General features: G+C 39.7%; 1 protein-coding gene across 9 annotated transcripts; it reads right to left on the bottom strand.

Annotated features, from left to right (window-relative positions):
- Positions 1-1,649: 1,649 nt before the first annotated feature.
- On the bottom strand, positions 1,650-16,199 carry CCDC126 (coiled-coil domain containing 126). Of its 9 annotated transcripts, none has more exons than XM_080339132.1 (5): positions 16,127-16,187; positions 11,973-12,057; positions 5,505-5,638; positions 4,500-4,910; positions 1,650-2,941 (listed from the first exon to the last, which is right to left on the bottom strand). In XM_080339132.1, the coding sequence occupies exons 4-5, from the start codon at positions 4,735-4,737 to the stop codon at positions 2,760-2,762; spliced, it is 420 nt and encodes a 139-aa protein (XP_080195258.1). In that variant the 5' UTR covers positions 4,738-4,910; positions 5,505-5,638; positions 11,973-12,057; positions 16,127-16,187; the 3' UTR covers positions 1,650-2,759. The 9 variants fall into 9 exon arrangements, with proteins under 9 accessions (XP_080195258.1, XP_080195257.1, XP_080195256.1 ...); XM_080339131.1 differs by lacking the exon at positions 11,973-12,057 and adding an exon at positions 6,340-6,532 and having other exon boundaries at positions 16,127-16,147; XM_080339130.1 differs by lacking the exon at positions 11,973-12,057 and having other exon boundaries at positions 16,127-16,199.
- Between the last annotated feature and the right edge of the window lie 233 nt (positions 16,200-16,432).

Below are 16,432 nucleotides of genomic sequence, written 5' to 3' on the forward strand. Positions count from 1 at the left end.
CTGTGATGCTACCAAGTATTTCGGACCTGGGGTGAACTGTAGACTTCCTCTTGCTGCTTTCTCACAAGCCCGTGGGTTCTTCACACAACCTTCTGCCACTGCAGGCCTGCTGCGCCTCCCAAAATATCCTACAAAGGAGGCTGCAGGGTAGAACATGCTGATGTCTTCTTCATACTATTGTTGATAGAAAAGGCAGCTGAGACCCTCCCCTTATCCCTCGTTACCCTTTTTACCTTAGTCCGTACACCTGGAGTTTCGTTTTGCCATCTTCTCAGCAAAAAGGCCGAAGCTCAGCTCAGCTTCACCCTCAGCGCTGCTGGAGCACAGAACCATGGAAGCAGCGCTGTGCTAGATGGTTGGCCAAGAGAGGACACAACTCGGAGGCCCAGCATGGCAGTACAGTTCAGAACAAGATCGGCCACTAAAAGACGGGCAAGATGTATCACAGACACTTGACTTATTGCTGTATCAACCCCTAATAATGCTGGTTTCACGTAAAATTAGATGTAGGGTGCTACTGGAGTATTTAACTTGCTTCTTGACAAACAGTTGTCTCAACTATATCCATTAATGGAACATTTCTGCCACCAGATACAGGTAGTTCACAGTTCTCCCTACATTTTTGTCAAGTGCAAACTAATTCCAATGAGCCATTGTACTACTGAAACCTGAGAGAAAAACAACTATTTGCTAATGGCACCATGAACTACTAAGAGTGCAGAAGTGCATGTGAGGTAGCACCTCTGTCTCTGAAATCCCTGCATAAAACAAGCTGCATGTGCATGTAGTGACAAATGTTCACCTTGCAACTTGTGTTACACTTCTTTGACAACCCTCAAAAACTTTAAGACTTCACATAGCCTTACAAATAAAAGAAAAAAGTCACTTTGCAAACACACATAAAAACTACTTATACTACTGTTTATAGCACAAAGGGACACCACCCATCAAGGTCTGGGTTGGTACCAATCAAGTACTCAGGGAATGAAAAGCACAGAGAGATAGATATGAAAACCTATCCTCACATTGTCCATAGAGACTTGCAGATTCAAAAGTTCTGCACTTGTCTTCTCCTCTCTGAGATTAAAGATTATAGACCTAAACCAGTTATTTTATTTTCTTTTCATTCTCTCTCCCCTCACCTCTAACCTGAGGAAGGTATCAGGGCGTAAGAATTTCAAGAGCAAATAAACCTTGTGATTGAGCAGGAAGAATACCAGACAACTACTAAACTTCAGAGGCATACAATTTGCCAATCCAGAAACACACAGAGCACAGGTAACAAGAATGACAAGACTGTTAAAAAACAAAACAAAACCAGGAGCCTTTACAATTACGATTAAAAATTTATTTTTCTCTTTCTGCATTGAAGTGAGTGCATGTTTACACACAATGTGACAGAAAAAAAAATCTGGATACTAAGGTTGTAACTGTATTTTCCTTTTTAATAGTCCAGAATATCAGCACAGAAATGGAATAAAAGAAAAAACGCATAACCTTGGATTGTACATCATCCAGCACCTCCAGTTTTACTGGTGTGTTTTTTTCCTTAATATAGGATTACATCACCCCCACTTACCCCCAAAACCCCACCCACAGCACACTTTTGACAAAAGTCCCTGAATGTAACATACCCTCCCTCCCCCCACAGCATTCAGTACGATTTAAGAAACAGGCTCAGTGGCACTTTCTCTTTAATATGACTTCAGTGACATTTTGAAATCCAGTGCATCCACACTGCAGCTCAGTGCGCTGTAAGGCTAACGGAGACGTAAGGCAAACATCACCTTAGCTCTCACACATTCCGTAAGACACCCCTAGTGTGCACATCTCTGTTAAATGCAGAGATGCCTGGTTTCCCTTCATTGCTTTTCCTCCTGATCAAAAAAAGCAATTCAGGGAGATGGTATGCTATACTTAGCACAAATTGCAAGGTACTAAAAAGTTAAAAAGAAACAGCAACAAATAAACAGTATTCACAGATCCAAAACTTATTTCCATCACTTAAATAATTTTATCTGCAATTACAAAATACATACACTTAAATATCTTTGTAAGAAATAATCATCTAAGATATCACACATTATTACTTGCTTTTGATAAACTAACTGCCCTAACTCAGGTGTAAAGATATACCTGGACAGTGTTACTACCTAGGATGTTTTCCTATTAAAATTAAATTTTTTAAATATACAGTAAATTCTCTGTAGCTAGTCTCACAGATAGTGCAAATAAAGACATTCTTTGGGTCATATTTTTAAAATGCTATCCTTAATTTAATATTGTTTTAGTAAATGAGTAACAAAATATTGTAAGTATACACATTTTCTAACATCTGTTTAACAATGCATTTTCCTCAGTTACCTCAGCTTAACATAGATCATAAAAAAAATGAACTACAATACTGCTCACCTATCCAAAAGATATGTTATATTTATACTTAAATAAATATCTTTAGAAACCTACAAGTTCCCCATTGCTTTCCATTTATTGTTATTATCCAATGGCATCCTACATCAAATTAGGATATCAAAATATCTTTAAAGACAACAAAGATCACGTCAGCAATACTGCTCTAAGGCAATGAAATAATGCTTTAAGAACCTATGCACATAAGTTAGGCCTACATAGATCCAGCACATCGTATAATAGAATAGTTTATGCTGCTTTTAGAGCCAACTACCGCTTTGTCGTAGCCAGAGATAAAAAGCTTATGTTAAATATTATGTATCATAGATGCAGCAAAGCAGCCCTGTTTGCTATCTAATGTTGCTCGCTGGCTTCACACGTTTATTTGAAGTTACTGGCACCTGATTGCTTGTTCCATTAGTTGTATTTGTTGCTGAGCCATTCACAACGATGTAATCAACTTTGTTTTCCAATTTCATGAGGCGCTGTAAGATGTCATCCAGAAGAACAGCAATTGTTCTCTTAAGATCAGCTGAAGATAATGGAAAAAACAATTAGATCCTTACTATGTATGGAAAAGAACTGCTATTTCAATATATTCACATCTTAAGACTTGCTACCCTTCCTACTATATTTTTTAGGAAAGAGCACACAGTAGTATACAAGTATAGAATAAAATACCTGGACTTTTCTTTAATACCGTTTCTGTTATTTTAAGCAAAGAAGATACCATAAGAGTGAACTATACATAAGAGTGAACTATACATAAGAGTGAACTATACATAAGAGTGAACAAAGCCAATATTCAATTGTAAGAACAAAAGCACTACTTGGAACATTAGACTAGTGACTATTCAAAGGAAATATTTCAAATTTCATCCAGACAACAGCACTAGAATACCCAGCTAGGCTACCTTTCAGCCTTGGACAGCAATGGAATATATTTAAATACTTTCCAACATTAAAAAAAATGTAGCTCTTAAAAGCTTTCCTCTAAATAACAGATCTATCTCACAGAAAAAGTGCTATGAGAAAGTATCTTATCACTTCTTCCATAAGCTATAAAGCAGGAAAAAAATCCATATATTTAGGCCTATACTGATTAGAGAACACAAGAAAGGACACTAAAAAATTCCCATATTCTGCAACACAAAAACAGTAACAGACCTTTCGACAGAAACTAATTACACTGTTGTCAATGTTCGTATCACTGTCTTCTCTCAGATTTGGAAAACAGGAACAAACTTAACAGGCTTTACAAAGTGTTAAGATCCTTCCAACACACACAGACTTTTTCTGTCTTCCTCATCCCCCCCAATCAGTTCCTCACTAACCACACAAACTAGGGAAGAAAAACACAGGTATGAAGGTGGAAAAAAAGACTGACCCGGATAAAATTAAAAACCTGGTAGTAAATTAAAAAAAAAAAAAAAAAAAAGAAGAAAAAAAATCTCAGGTCAGTCCCTCTCTCCAAATTTAACTAGTTCTTGTTTAGGAGTGTATATCAGGTCAATCAGAGAGAGATATGATGCAGCAAGAACTAAAGCTCTAGAGACAAGGGCCTAATCTCTAATGGTACTTCTAAAGCAAGGGAAGATTCCACGGAATTCGTAATTGCCTCGCAGTCTCAAGACTGCAAACTCAAATACTATGTTGCTCTCTGCTGCTCTTTTACTACTTAAAGAGAATTAAAGAAATAAAAGCAGAAAGTTAGCAATGAGGCACGAGAAGAATCTGGAATCTTGAAGTGAGTTAATCTAAAACTTTGTCCCTGTACCAAGCATGCGCTTATTCCTCGATAGCTTAAATTCAGAAAAAAACGTCAGTGTTACTGTTAATCCTACAAGTGACAACAGTCATATACCTGAAGATATCTAAAAAATTCCTGGAAGACAAAAATCCCATGTTGCTACTTGATTTTGCACCACATCTTAATCTTCAATTTCAGTGAATAATCTAAAATAAAATCTATTACTACAGAGCTTTTTCCTCTTAAAGAGCAGTATACGTGACTTTGAAAAAAAAGTGTAACTTTACGGTTTTCAGGAAAAAAAGATATTTTAATAACCAGTATGGTTTTTTCCTCTTACCATATCCTGCCATAGAGGTTCCACCGCCACCATTCATTAAATTTTTATTTTCCTCTGCCAGTGCTTTGACGTATCTTCTACTTAGATCTAATATCTGTCCACGCAACTCGGCACTGCTTTGGCGTCTTGGATACTGAAAAGTGTAGCGTAGCAACATCAAACCCCAGATGATTCCAAACACTAGTAAAAACATACTCAGTTTCTGGGACATATTTTTTCTTGAAAATGTTAGAAACATTTCTGATGAAGGCCACAGGTGTGTCTTAATTTCACGGTAAGTAATTGAACTTGGCTTTTTCAAATTATATCACATATTAAACAAAAATGACATTTCTATGAAGTGAAAAGTCTTCTGGATGGATCATCTTGAATACACCTTCTCATCTTTTAGTTGGTCTTGATTCTTGAAATCTGTAAAATGTCACATGGTTATTCAAAACTGCTACAGCTGCTGAGATCAAGGACAAATACCAGTTTTCAAATGCAGTATCATTGCATAATCCACAACTGTTTACTGTATCTGCTTAGAGGTGCAGTCATCTTTCTATCTCACTTGTTGTTTACAAGGTTTCTTCTTATTATTTTTACCGATTTTAAATTGGTATTTTAAATACCTTAATTTGAGCAGACATTAAACCCAAATGCATTTAAAACAAAATGCACTATCTAGAAGAGACTTGTAAAACCCTTACACACAACATTCTGAGGAGACATATGCAGATATCTATAGACAAGAAAAAGATCTTGTGAAATTATTCACTTGATTCTTATTCCTCACTTAGAAGCATAAGGCAAGTATAAACATATAATAATACAGAACAAAGTTTCTGGGTTGGTTAGTTACTTAGAAGTTGGGCATCATCCCCTTCTGGTTTTGTAAAGCACTCAGATTTTTGTTTTGGGGTCTTTCTAATAAAGAAATAAAACCAAAATGAATGCACTGCACTTCTAGCATTTTACTACCACTGCAAGAAAGTCTTTCTTACCACTGCAAGAAAGTCTTACCACTGCAGCCAGTTCTGATCCCTCAGTAGTTTAAGGCTTCAGGAGAAAAAACAAATGGTAAGAAAGTTTCAGCAGTTAAACAGCAAGTGTCCAGACAGTTTGGAGCAATATGAGCCAGACATCTTCAGGGAGCTCTGCAGTGGAAAAAACAAACAAACGAAGTGCAGGGCTAAAGAGATCTTCATTTTCACATGGAGTGGCTGAAGTTGAGGACTTCGAGCCACATGCTTTTAAAACAGAAATACATTTTTTAAACTAGCTTCAAGCTTGTTAGGGAAAAATCAAAGAATCCATTTCTGTTTTATTATAAATGCATACATGTGAATGCCAAATAACTGATCTCAACATACTTTAAAAAAAACTTGGTAGTAACGTCACTGAAATGTGTCCCTCTTCTTGTGTTATAAGACAGTGACAGATTCACCATATATGTATATACACATATATATTTACATCTGTCTCATTCTCCTCTTCATTTTCTGTGCCCAATGAAATCCCATCTTTCCAGTCTCTTTGCATGTGCATACCCCTTATTTCTCATTTTTCGGCCACCTCTGAAACTACTCCAATTATTCAATACTTTATTGTGAGATAGTTTCTTTTATTTAACATAGTCTGGATAAAGCTACTCATTCTACACAGTAGTTACGTTTTCCCTGTTATTCCCCTTTCTTCCCGACGTATTACTTGACATGAGTGCTTTTCAGACAGAAGTCACACATTTAGTAGAGTTCTCTAACAGACTTTCTGTAGTGGTATTTAGGTCTCTGTTTTTATTAGAATATTGAGACCAAATTTCTTATCCTGCTAAGCACTACTCTAAATTTAACTCCACCTCCACAGTAGTTTTCATCATCTCTGCTGACCAGTCCAACTGGCCTTATGCCAACACACCACGGTCTGTGGCAAACACAAGTGCCACTGCCAGCCGTGTTCGAGTTGTGCTTCTCAATCACCCTCCACTCTTCAGATAATCCTCTCAACAGGCAGCCAAACAGGACTGATTCCGGTAACAACTTTATAAAGCACTGTAAAATCAACATGCATATCTAAATTATCCTGAAAATGATCACGCCAAGGCAGGGGCAATATTAGGACTTGGACACCAAAGTCAGAGTAAAGTAACTTATCGCATGTAAAATGTCCTGCAGTAACTGCCAGTACATTAAACAAACAAACGAACCAAATCTTACATTAGTACACCCAACAGCAAAAGTAAGTGGTTAATCACAAGTCACTGAATGAGGAATAGCTTACTTCACCTTAATTGTGGTATATGACTGTGCACATGGACAAATAGCCAACACGCAATAATTTGAAATCCCACTGGAAATTCAGTGGAATGTACTTTGTTAAAAGAATGTGCTTATCCCCCCCAAAAAAATGTTTTAAGACACAAATTTGTCTTAAGTGCAAAAATAAGAGAAAACAATAAAAAGTTATATTCTACAGTATCAGCATGAATATTTGGAGCTGTGCAGTTTAAGATTTCCCGAAACAGATCCTCCCTGAACATGAACTAACCAAAACTTCTTTTCCCTGTCTCTTTGCCAAATCCACGGTTCTGCATTCAGATTTTAAAGCATAAACTGCACCTACATCATTATGCATCTACATATTCCCTGAACAGTATCAATATGATGGAAAACATTTACATATGAGGTCCAGAAATACTGTATTCACGTGATGGCTCAGAAGACCAGACAGTATCTCTCAAGGAGAGACCACAAGTTTCAACCCCCATTCCCAAAGTCTACATTTTATATTATTTTTTAAAAGGCTGAAAGTAACAGATAGCTCCTGCAGAATTTAAATTAAGTTCAGCTCCCTGCAGATCTCCAGCCATATCTCATCCTGAAGCATTTGGACAGTATCACTACAGAGCTTTGGAGTGGAAATAACTCTGCCATCACGCTGTAAGTAAGACCACAAGCCAGGATAAGAGTCCCAGCCAAATGGAACAGATTGAATAAACTCCCGCCAAGAAGCAGCAGGAATTGAAGACTGAGGCTTTGCCATGTAAATGTGATTCACAGCGCACATGCTGATGGCTGAAACCAACAGAAATCGAGGACTTCACCTGCTGGGCAAAGGGCCTGACACCCAAATACTGACTCTGGGCAAAGAGACTGGGAGTCAAGTGCACCAAAATGAAAGGAAGTATTTGTACTTGTCACTTTTCCTAGGCATTTCTAGAGGCTGTTCCCACTTAATGAATTCCAGTATAATTTCAGACTTCTGGAGGTTTGGTCTCCTCTTTCTTCCTCAAGCATGTACTTCTAGTGACCCCTAACACTCCTTGCAAGAGCCTTCTGAGATTACACAGTGTGAGGGAGGAAAGAGGGGTCACAATAACACAACCAATACCCCTCCCCGCATGCTCCCCACTCCCCCCCCCCCCCAAAACAAACAAACAAACAAACAAAAAACCCAACAACAACAAAACAAAAAACAACAAATGAAAAACAACAACAAAAAACCAAACCAAACCAAAAACAACAAAAAAGGCAAGCTTATACCCATGTGATTTTCAGGTAGGAAAAAATGGCATCAGAGTAGCAGGTGTATGAATCAGGAAGAAAATAGCACAATAAATAAGATGGGTGGATTGGAATATTTTTCACCACTGTTGCCCTGAACAGTCAGTGCTTCCCTACATGAACATTATAGTTGAAAAAAAAACTTGTACTCACAATGGACCTTCATTTTCAGTAATTTGGAGGTAATATCCCATGAGATAACAGCATACATGCAAGAAGGAACACTGTTTCTTCTGATCTTTCTTCTCCCCCCTCATTCTCACAACTCCTCCTTCCTCACCCCTCGAAGCACAGGGGAAAAGGGAAGCAGAGACCTCCTGCCTCACACACCCTCAGCCCAGGTAGGAACCCAGGCTTTCTATTCTCCCAACTGCAGCTGAAGGGCTTTGATGGCAAAGCAGGTCAAAGAGCAGTAGGGAACAGAGCAGTAGGGAAAAAGGCACTTCAGAGCTATGCCCTGTTGGAATACCTACCATCTCTAATCATAGAGACTGAGACAAAAGGATGACAACCATGAAGATGAAGGAGTACAGCCAGGACAAAATTTGAAAGTCTGAGGAGAGAAAGGAAAACAACAAAACCAACCAACAACCCAAACAAACGCACACACACACAAAATCCCCAACCTAAATTTTACCAAACAAAACCACAACAACAAAAAAAGAAGGAAACAAAACACAAAACCAACAACAACTAAACCAAAACCAAATCGAACAAAACCCCTGACCTGACTGTGCTGGCAAAACATCAATCCAAGAATCCATGACAGAGTATCTTCCTGATAATCCTTTCAATAGGCAGCCTTGAGTGACTAATTTCAGCCACAATTTTTCAAAGTTCTTGAAAAATCAACATGCATATCTAACTAATTCCAAAAATGACAAGCTCAAGCCAGGGGCAACATTAGAACTTGAAACTACAAGCAATTCCTGAATACAGTATCTGAGACTAGGTTTGCCTTTCACATAGAAAAAGTTTGGTTTTCTTCACTGTTGCCACTGCTGGTTCTCTAAAAAATGTATTGCCAAAGCAAAATGCATTGCCAACATGGATTTAACATTGTCCAGTGGTACCACAGCAACCACTGACATACATCTGGCAATGACAGCAACGAACTAAGGCACTCATCCTCTCCAAAATAAAGTCGTGTCTCTATCCTCTGAGCTGTGTCCCAACATCAGTCATCTATAAATTATATGATCAAGTACATGAAACAAAAGGAACAACGGCCAAAGAAAAAGCAACAGAAAACCCATTATATGTTCCATAATAAAGCAAAGTTCTAGTATCTCTGATGCTATTTATCTAAACAGCAGCATTGGACTTTGGTTTGAATACTGACCCTTCTCCATGGAAACCATGCCACACTTAAAAAAATCATACTTGAATTTTGTTGCAAAGTCTTCCTCAATTTCTGCTTTCCTTACTCCCAGCAAAACACAGAGATTATATTCATGTACAACACAAACAAACGCCAAGTCTGTAAAACAAAAGAATGCTTCATACATTTTCTTAAACAATCTCAGAGTATCATGAAAGACCAGTACATACTCATCACCATTTTTACAGCCTGCCCGAGCGATCCCAGCCTTCCTAAACTACTAGAAGAGGTTATCCGCATCAACAGGGCAAACTTAAAACTGTGCTGCAGAGACAGTGTGTACCCACTAGTTTGAAAAATGTACAAGACAGATGAGGAGGATTATTTATAAGAAAAAGAAAGGAGCAGGCCCATCAGGTGGTTTTGGTAGTTATTAGTAAGCAGTTTTAGCAAAAAACTAACAAAACAGAGTCAACAGGAGGTGAAGAATAGAGAAAACAGAAGCCTGAGAATTCCATTAAATTCCATTCAAGGATCAAAAAGACTCTCAAGTAAAGCCAAGAAAAATGCACTGAAAACAGTATTGTTAACATACAGTTCAATAAAGTAACCTCTTTGGTTTTATATTCTGAAATATAGAATGCCAAATACTGAGGCAGTAGCTCCTCAGTGATACCCTAGAGACCTATGCAGATTTCTAATGAACTAATATAGTAAAGAAGTAGACTCAATAAATGGGAATTTTATACCATAATACTTATCTGTTTCTCACTGCCAAACTATGATCACCAACAACATGACACAGCGAATTCAAAAGCAAGTCTGGCTTTGCAACCAATTGTTATATTAACTGTATAAGTACATTAAGTGATTTACCAAGACAGAGATTAAAAAAATAAAATGTCAGACATAGTCATAGGAGACTGCATCCAACCAGCAGAAGGGGAAAAAGATATTGTAACAGAACAGACTGCAGACAGAAATTAGGACAGTACAAATAAAAGCTGACATTAATAATTGCTGTAAATCTACAGTACAAAATTAGAGTTTAGTACAATCTCAGTGGGAGCATAACAAGTTGATTCGAAATCCTTTATAATTTCATAAACATACTAAAATTACGTCTATATGAGAAATTTCTATTAACTTCATGGCAGCAAACATCTCTCAGTACAGTGAGGGTACTGTATTAGTAAACAATAAGCTGTGCTGTAAACAGGCACAGTGACACCTCACTGCAATAGCCAACAAACATTTCGAGACAACAAAAATCACAAGGCATTGAAATATTTCCACAGTTCTACCATCTCTGTCCTATTAGTTTTCTTTTTTGCATCTATTTCGAGTGTGCTCCCTCTGCCCACTTACCTCTGTGATGTCCAAAATCTTTTGTTTTCTGACTCTCCAACAGAAAACTTTAAGCATTACAGTCACTCAGCTGACAGATATCGTACTGACCATTCCAAGAGCAGGAGGACACAGTCTAGTTCTAGGTTATTTGGAAACCTATCAGTGCAGTCGCAGTGCAGCAATGAAAATGGGAGGTCTAAAGAATGACTCACACACACACACAAAAAGCACAGAACATATTCACTAGACAATTAACCTTTGAACACAAGGACAAAGAAATAAGCACCTAGAAGCCCAGGAGCTACATGCTGAGACTTTTTGGAACACCAAAAATGACATTTTCATTGTAGTAATTTGCAGTCTTAGATGGCTGTCGGTTTGGCAGTAGGAAAAAGTCTGCATGAGGTGCAGCGGACAAATAAGTGCCCAAAGAAATTAAGTACATCCCATTACACAGGACAATTCCTGGCAATACACAGAAACTTCAGTTCTCCCTTTCCATACATAACACAAACCCCCTTTAACAAATCATGTTATCCAAATCATTCATATATGAAACCGGTACCCAAGGAAGAATCACACTCTTCATATTTTTAAGAGCACATAAGCTCTTGAACAGACGCCAATAAAACCATTTCCCTGTACTGGCACATTGATACTGGTGACTTCTGCGGATCAACACTGCCCTTTGGCTCCCAGGTTCACTCAGACAGCTGCAGAGCACCGTAAAAGAGCAGAATATTCTACTAAGAAGCAAATAATTAACAGTCATTTTTGTCCTCAGAGAAGTGAAAGCATATTTGAGATGTCTTTTGACATTGACATTAATCAACCCTCAGCATGTTAAGGATTCCTATCATTGTTGCTGTAAAATTTGGTCAACAGAAAAATGTCACCAGCAGAGAGGGAAAAGAGGATACCCCATTGTCAAAACCTCAGCAAAACCTGACACAGTCCATCAAAATGCTGTACTTGTGTGCTGACAAGACTTGAGGGTCTTTCAAGACTGCATCATAGATCAGTCAATAGAAGAGGGATTTAATATTAATACCTGCTAGGCTCAAGTGAAAAGGACAGCACTATACAGCACACTGACATCTTAAGAACAGGTAAAAATGCATATTTTTGGAAAAAAAAAAAAAGTCACCCTATCAGTATGACGGCTGCTGGACTGCAGTTCTCCACAACTTTTGGAATGCACTGCCAAAGGAGTCTGACAAGCACTCGGTGTCTTTTCCAGGACATCTATCTTTATACCTTCTCCCACAGCGTATGTTCCTCCATGCCCTGCCTCTGCATGCCCCGCCTCTGCATGCCCCAGACTTGCAGTGATGAAGGAACACTGAAACAACAAAAAATTATTCCTTTGACTTATTGCTACCATGACTTTTGGGAAATACCTTTAATGGATATGCTGAGCGATTTAATAGAAAGATATTAGGTTTAAGGGAGCAGCAAAACTGGGTAAGCAACTACCAATAACACCTGTGCTTCTACAGTGCTGCAACAAAGAAGAAAATCTCCTTGTATGGTCCTTCCAGTCCTCGTCTCTCAGTGTAGCCAAAGGACATCTGGGCCAACAAAAGTCATAGCTCACCAAGCAGAGAGAGATTGCCACTGCTGAACAGCTGCTGCCACTACCTCAGAAGTATCTTAAACCACAACAGATTTATCTCCTACAGGCTTCTAAGAACAGTAGCTAGACTGTGAGTTAAAAGCACATCAAGTTTATGGTGGCTCTGGTATAAATTCATCCAAGTGCTCAGACACTAGATTACCTTCTGTGTTTCAGTATTTTAGAAATACCAGTGACTTGTTTCTATTTTGAATGCATATAGCCCTATTCATATTGTTTTATTTTACACTTTCTGTCAACAATTGTTTTGATTTAGCATGTCTAAGGAGTCTGCTTGAGTACTTCTTTGTACCTTAAAGTATCCCGGCTTTTTTTCAGAACTCCCCCCTTTTAGTTTGCCTACTACTGTCAGTGAATGCTTTTTAAATTAACTATTTAAAACCAGAAATTCTTTGTTCCTTGACTGTGGGCAGTCAGACAAGATTCAAGATTTTGAGAGGGGAAATGACTTGGCAATGGCTGTGAAGAAAATTAAAGAGAGCAGATATCAATGGGGACAGTATATTATACTTGCTGAAGTTCCCCTGCTCTCACTAGGTCCATGTGGGCTTCAAAACGTTTCTACATGTCTGGAGCAGCTTCTTAAGAGAAAAAAAAGTAAATAAGGAATCTCAGCTTCATTCCATTCCATCTGTGACACTTTGCTTTATGGTTTCTTTATGCTTCGCTGCTGCTATTCAGGTCATAGAAGGACCCTGGTTCCTAAGAACCACAGTTATGACAGAACATGAGGTACTCTGACTATGGATGTGGGCAAGTTATGACAGAAGATGAGGTACAGTGACTATGGATGTGTGCAAGGTGTGCACCAAAAGTATGTTTCAGTGGTAAAACTACAATACAGATCGGGCCTCAGATTTACACTTGCTCCCAGAAGGCTGATCTAGTTGAAGATCTCAGAAAAACAACACTGGAGGCAATGTTAAAGGTAAATAAGTTCTTTTTCTTCTACATCTTTTATTATTTCTAGATTGACTTGTCAGTTTATCTTAGCATAGTAAGGGTTATGACAGACAGTAGTTAACCATAGCACCACAGTGGTACGCACTGCAAAATAATTTATTGTTAAAATTAAGTAGAAGGTACCCAGAAATTTAATTGGATTATTTATGTCACGATAGCTTCTTATTTCTTTGTTATTACTGAAGATACTAATTCCAATTCAGTAAGTTTTAAGCCCTCTTGTTTAGACCTCTAGTCTAGACTTTGTTTAATGCAGGTAAAGTACCCATTTAGTTCTGAGCAATCCCAAAATTAATCTTTTAAATTGCAAAGGCAAATGGTAATATATATAATTTTTTGTAAAGTTGACAATCATAAAAGAAAATTTAGCAGACTATTATTAATGCTGAGTTGAGGAAAACCAGCCCACCTAATGGTACAAGTTTTCAACCACAGGTGAAAGAGCTTGCCAAATAACAAATACCACATAAAGTGCATTTTAGCAGTAAGCCTATACCAGCACAAAACATGTTCATTTGAATGACCGAGCTCCACAGATTTTTGACAGCTACTGGAAACAATTCTATGGCTATTTTTGACACTTACTGGTCTTCCGATAATGTTGACTACATGGCTGACAATTTAAGCTGACAGCATGCATTTATCCTACTTACAGTTTGGGCAAGATGCAAGAATGAGTGCCCTTAACCATTCCTGGAAAAGGTACAAGTGATCAGGAACTCCAGGGGAAATACTTTACTTTTAGTAGTTAAATGACATCCAAGTCCCAAGCTAAATCATGATATGTGATTAGCTTATCTAAATGCCTCCTTCGAGAAGCTAAAAGCCAAAAGAGGTCTCTAAAAGAAGAGACCACAAAAGCTTTAAGGAAAAAAAAAAGTAAAGGAAACAGCTTTATTTCTAACTGTAAAAGCTTTAGCAAAAAGACCTGTTTACTAGACTAAAGGAATTCCAGCGTAATTGCATAATCCTCTGGAGTTCTCAAGTACGTGACATGAATTATTAAACAATTATATATTGTAACACATAAAATAATAAAAAGAGGACAGAAAAATCTAGGCTTTATACACATGGGTATCTCCAGCAGTCAAAATGGGAACAAAGGTATTATAAATTTCCACATTTGATCTAAAACTGCAATCGCTCCTCTTCTGACACTAGAACAAGACGCTACTTATAATATATTGCTATCACCTTCATATTGTCTCCTTTCTTTGATATTCTCATAACAGTGAAACAGCAATTCATGACATTCGCTCCAAAATAAACACTACATTACAATTAAAACAAATCACATGCATGCTCAGCTATTATGTTCAGCATGTTCACATTCTGAAGGTGCTATAAAAAAAATAAATATTAAAAGTCACAGTTCCTGCAAAGCTCACTTTTCACAGTGAAAACCTGTCCCCCCAATTCACCTGCTGAGGGCGCAAAACAACAACAAAACCCCCAGTTGTTAACTTGATCTAAACTGCACTAAAGAAACTCCACATCATGTCATAGGGTGGAATAAGATTTCCCTCGGCTTTGCTTTGTGGCACACAAACACAGAATTACACTCCAGTCCAGTTGTCAGTATCTTTTAGATTACAAGATACATAAAAGAGAATTTACACGATGCTACCATGTTAGATTAGGAAATGGAAAAGTAAGTTTATTAATAATTAATGATTAACAGACCTACAGATATGAGTTAGAGATAGTAGTATGCTATAAATATTTACAAAATTAAACTTAATGGAAAATTTAAAATGTAGTTAAAATATCTTAAGATATTACCTATAAAAGGATTTTTATTATATTGTAAGAAGGAAGAATTATTCCACAGCTCTTGCTGTCAGAAGGTTTCATATAACTAAGTATATATAAAATATAATTATAATACATATTATAGTTAAAACAAATGTTTTGCCTTTTTTTTTTTTTGCAAACTTTTTAGTGCCAGATGATCACTTAAACTAACATTATTAAGGATCCTGCCTTTGCTTGAATATGAATTAAAAAAAAAATTCTTCCTTCTTTAGTTCCATCACATCACCCTAAGGATGGTTTGCCTCTTTCAAAGTTACATCCTTACAGCACAAGAAAGACATCAGTCTTGCAGAGTCACTGCAGTCATAGCTTATGACAAGAAGGCCACTACAAGTGAAGAAGGAAAACAGGCAAACCTTGTTTCCTTCACTGCTTCCTCAGCGCCCAAGGACACCGCATCACAGTTACCCACCCGCGGGAACACGGATCCTGGGCGGGCAGCGGCGCACACCGCGGCCCGGCTCTCGGGAGCGGGGCCTGCACTCGAACCACCGCCAGCTCGGGGAGCAGGGCTGGTGGAGCCCAGGGGAGCCCGGCCCGCAGGGAGCACCCGGAGCCCACGCACCCAGGAGCGCGACCCGCCGCACAAGGACACGCGGGGGAAGGCTGGAGGAGAGGGACCTGGCGGCTGCACGAATGCCGGCGAGGCGGGGGGGGGGGGGGGGGGGGGGGGGGCGCGAGGGCCAGAGGAAAGATAAGCCTGACCCGAGGCAGGGGGGCAAGCCTGAGGGGGAGAACACAGCGGGGCGCTCAGGCCAGGTGAAAACCTGAGTTTGCAGCCAGCCTGCAGCCACCCGGCTCCCGCCTCGCCACCCCCAGCCACCCCCCGCACCCTCGCCCGGCAGAGCCGCCCCGACTCCCCACGCAGACTGCCGGGCCTCCGCCAGCCTCACACCGCCCCCACGCAGCTGGAAGCCCTTCCACCTCCGCAGGGCACCGCTCTCCCATCCCCCGCTCCGACGTGCCGCCCGGGTGAGCCCCCAGCACCCCGCGCTACCTCCGCTCCCGGCCCGCACCGTCTGACAGGCGCCGCTCGCTCCGCTTCCGCCCGCCTCGCGACGCACCACCTGAGACCCCGCCCTTTCCTCCCCCCCAGCCCGTCCCGGTCGGGAGCGCTGCCGCAACGCCCCGCCCACCGCGCTGCCAGCCGCGCATGCGTGGGCGTGTCCGCCCCTCTCGGCACGCCCCCTGGCGGCGCCGTGCGGGAGAGGCGGGAGCGTGAGCAGCGGCGGCTTGGCCGGTAACCGCCGGTAACCGCCGCTGCCCCTGCGGGCGCCGCGCCTCACAGAATCACAGAATGTTA

This window comes from Nesoenas mayeri (assembly GCF_963082525.1).
Source record: "Nesoenas mayeri genome assembly, chromosome: 2".
Taxonomy (NCBI): Eukaryota; Metazoa; Chordata; class Aves; order Columbiformes; family Columbidae; genus Nesoenas; species Nesoenas mayeri.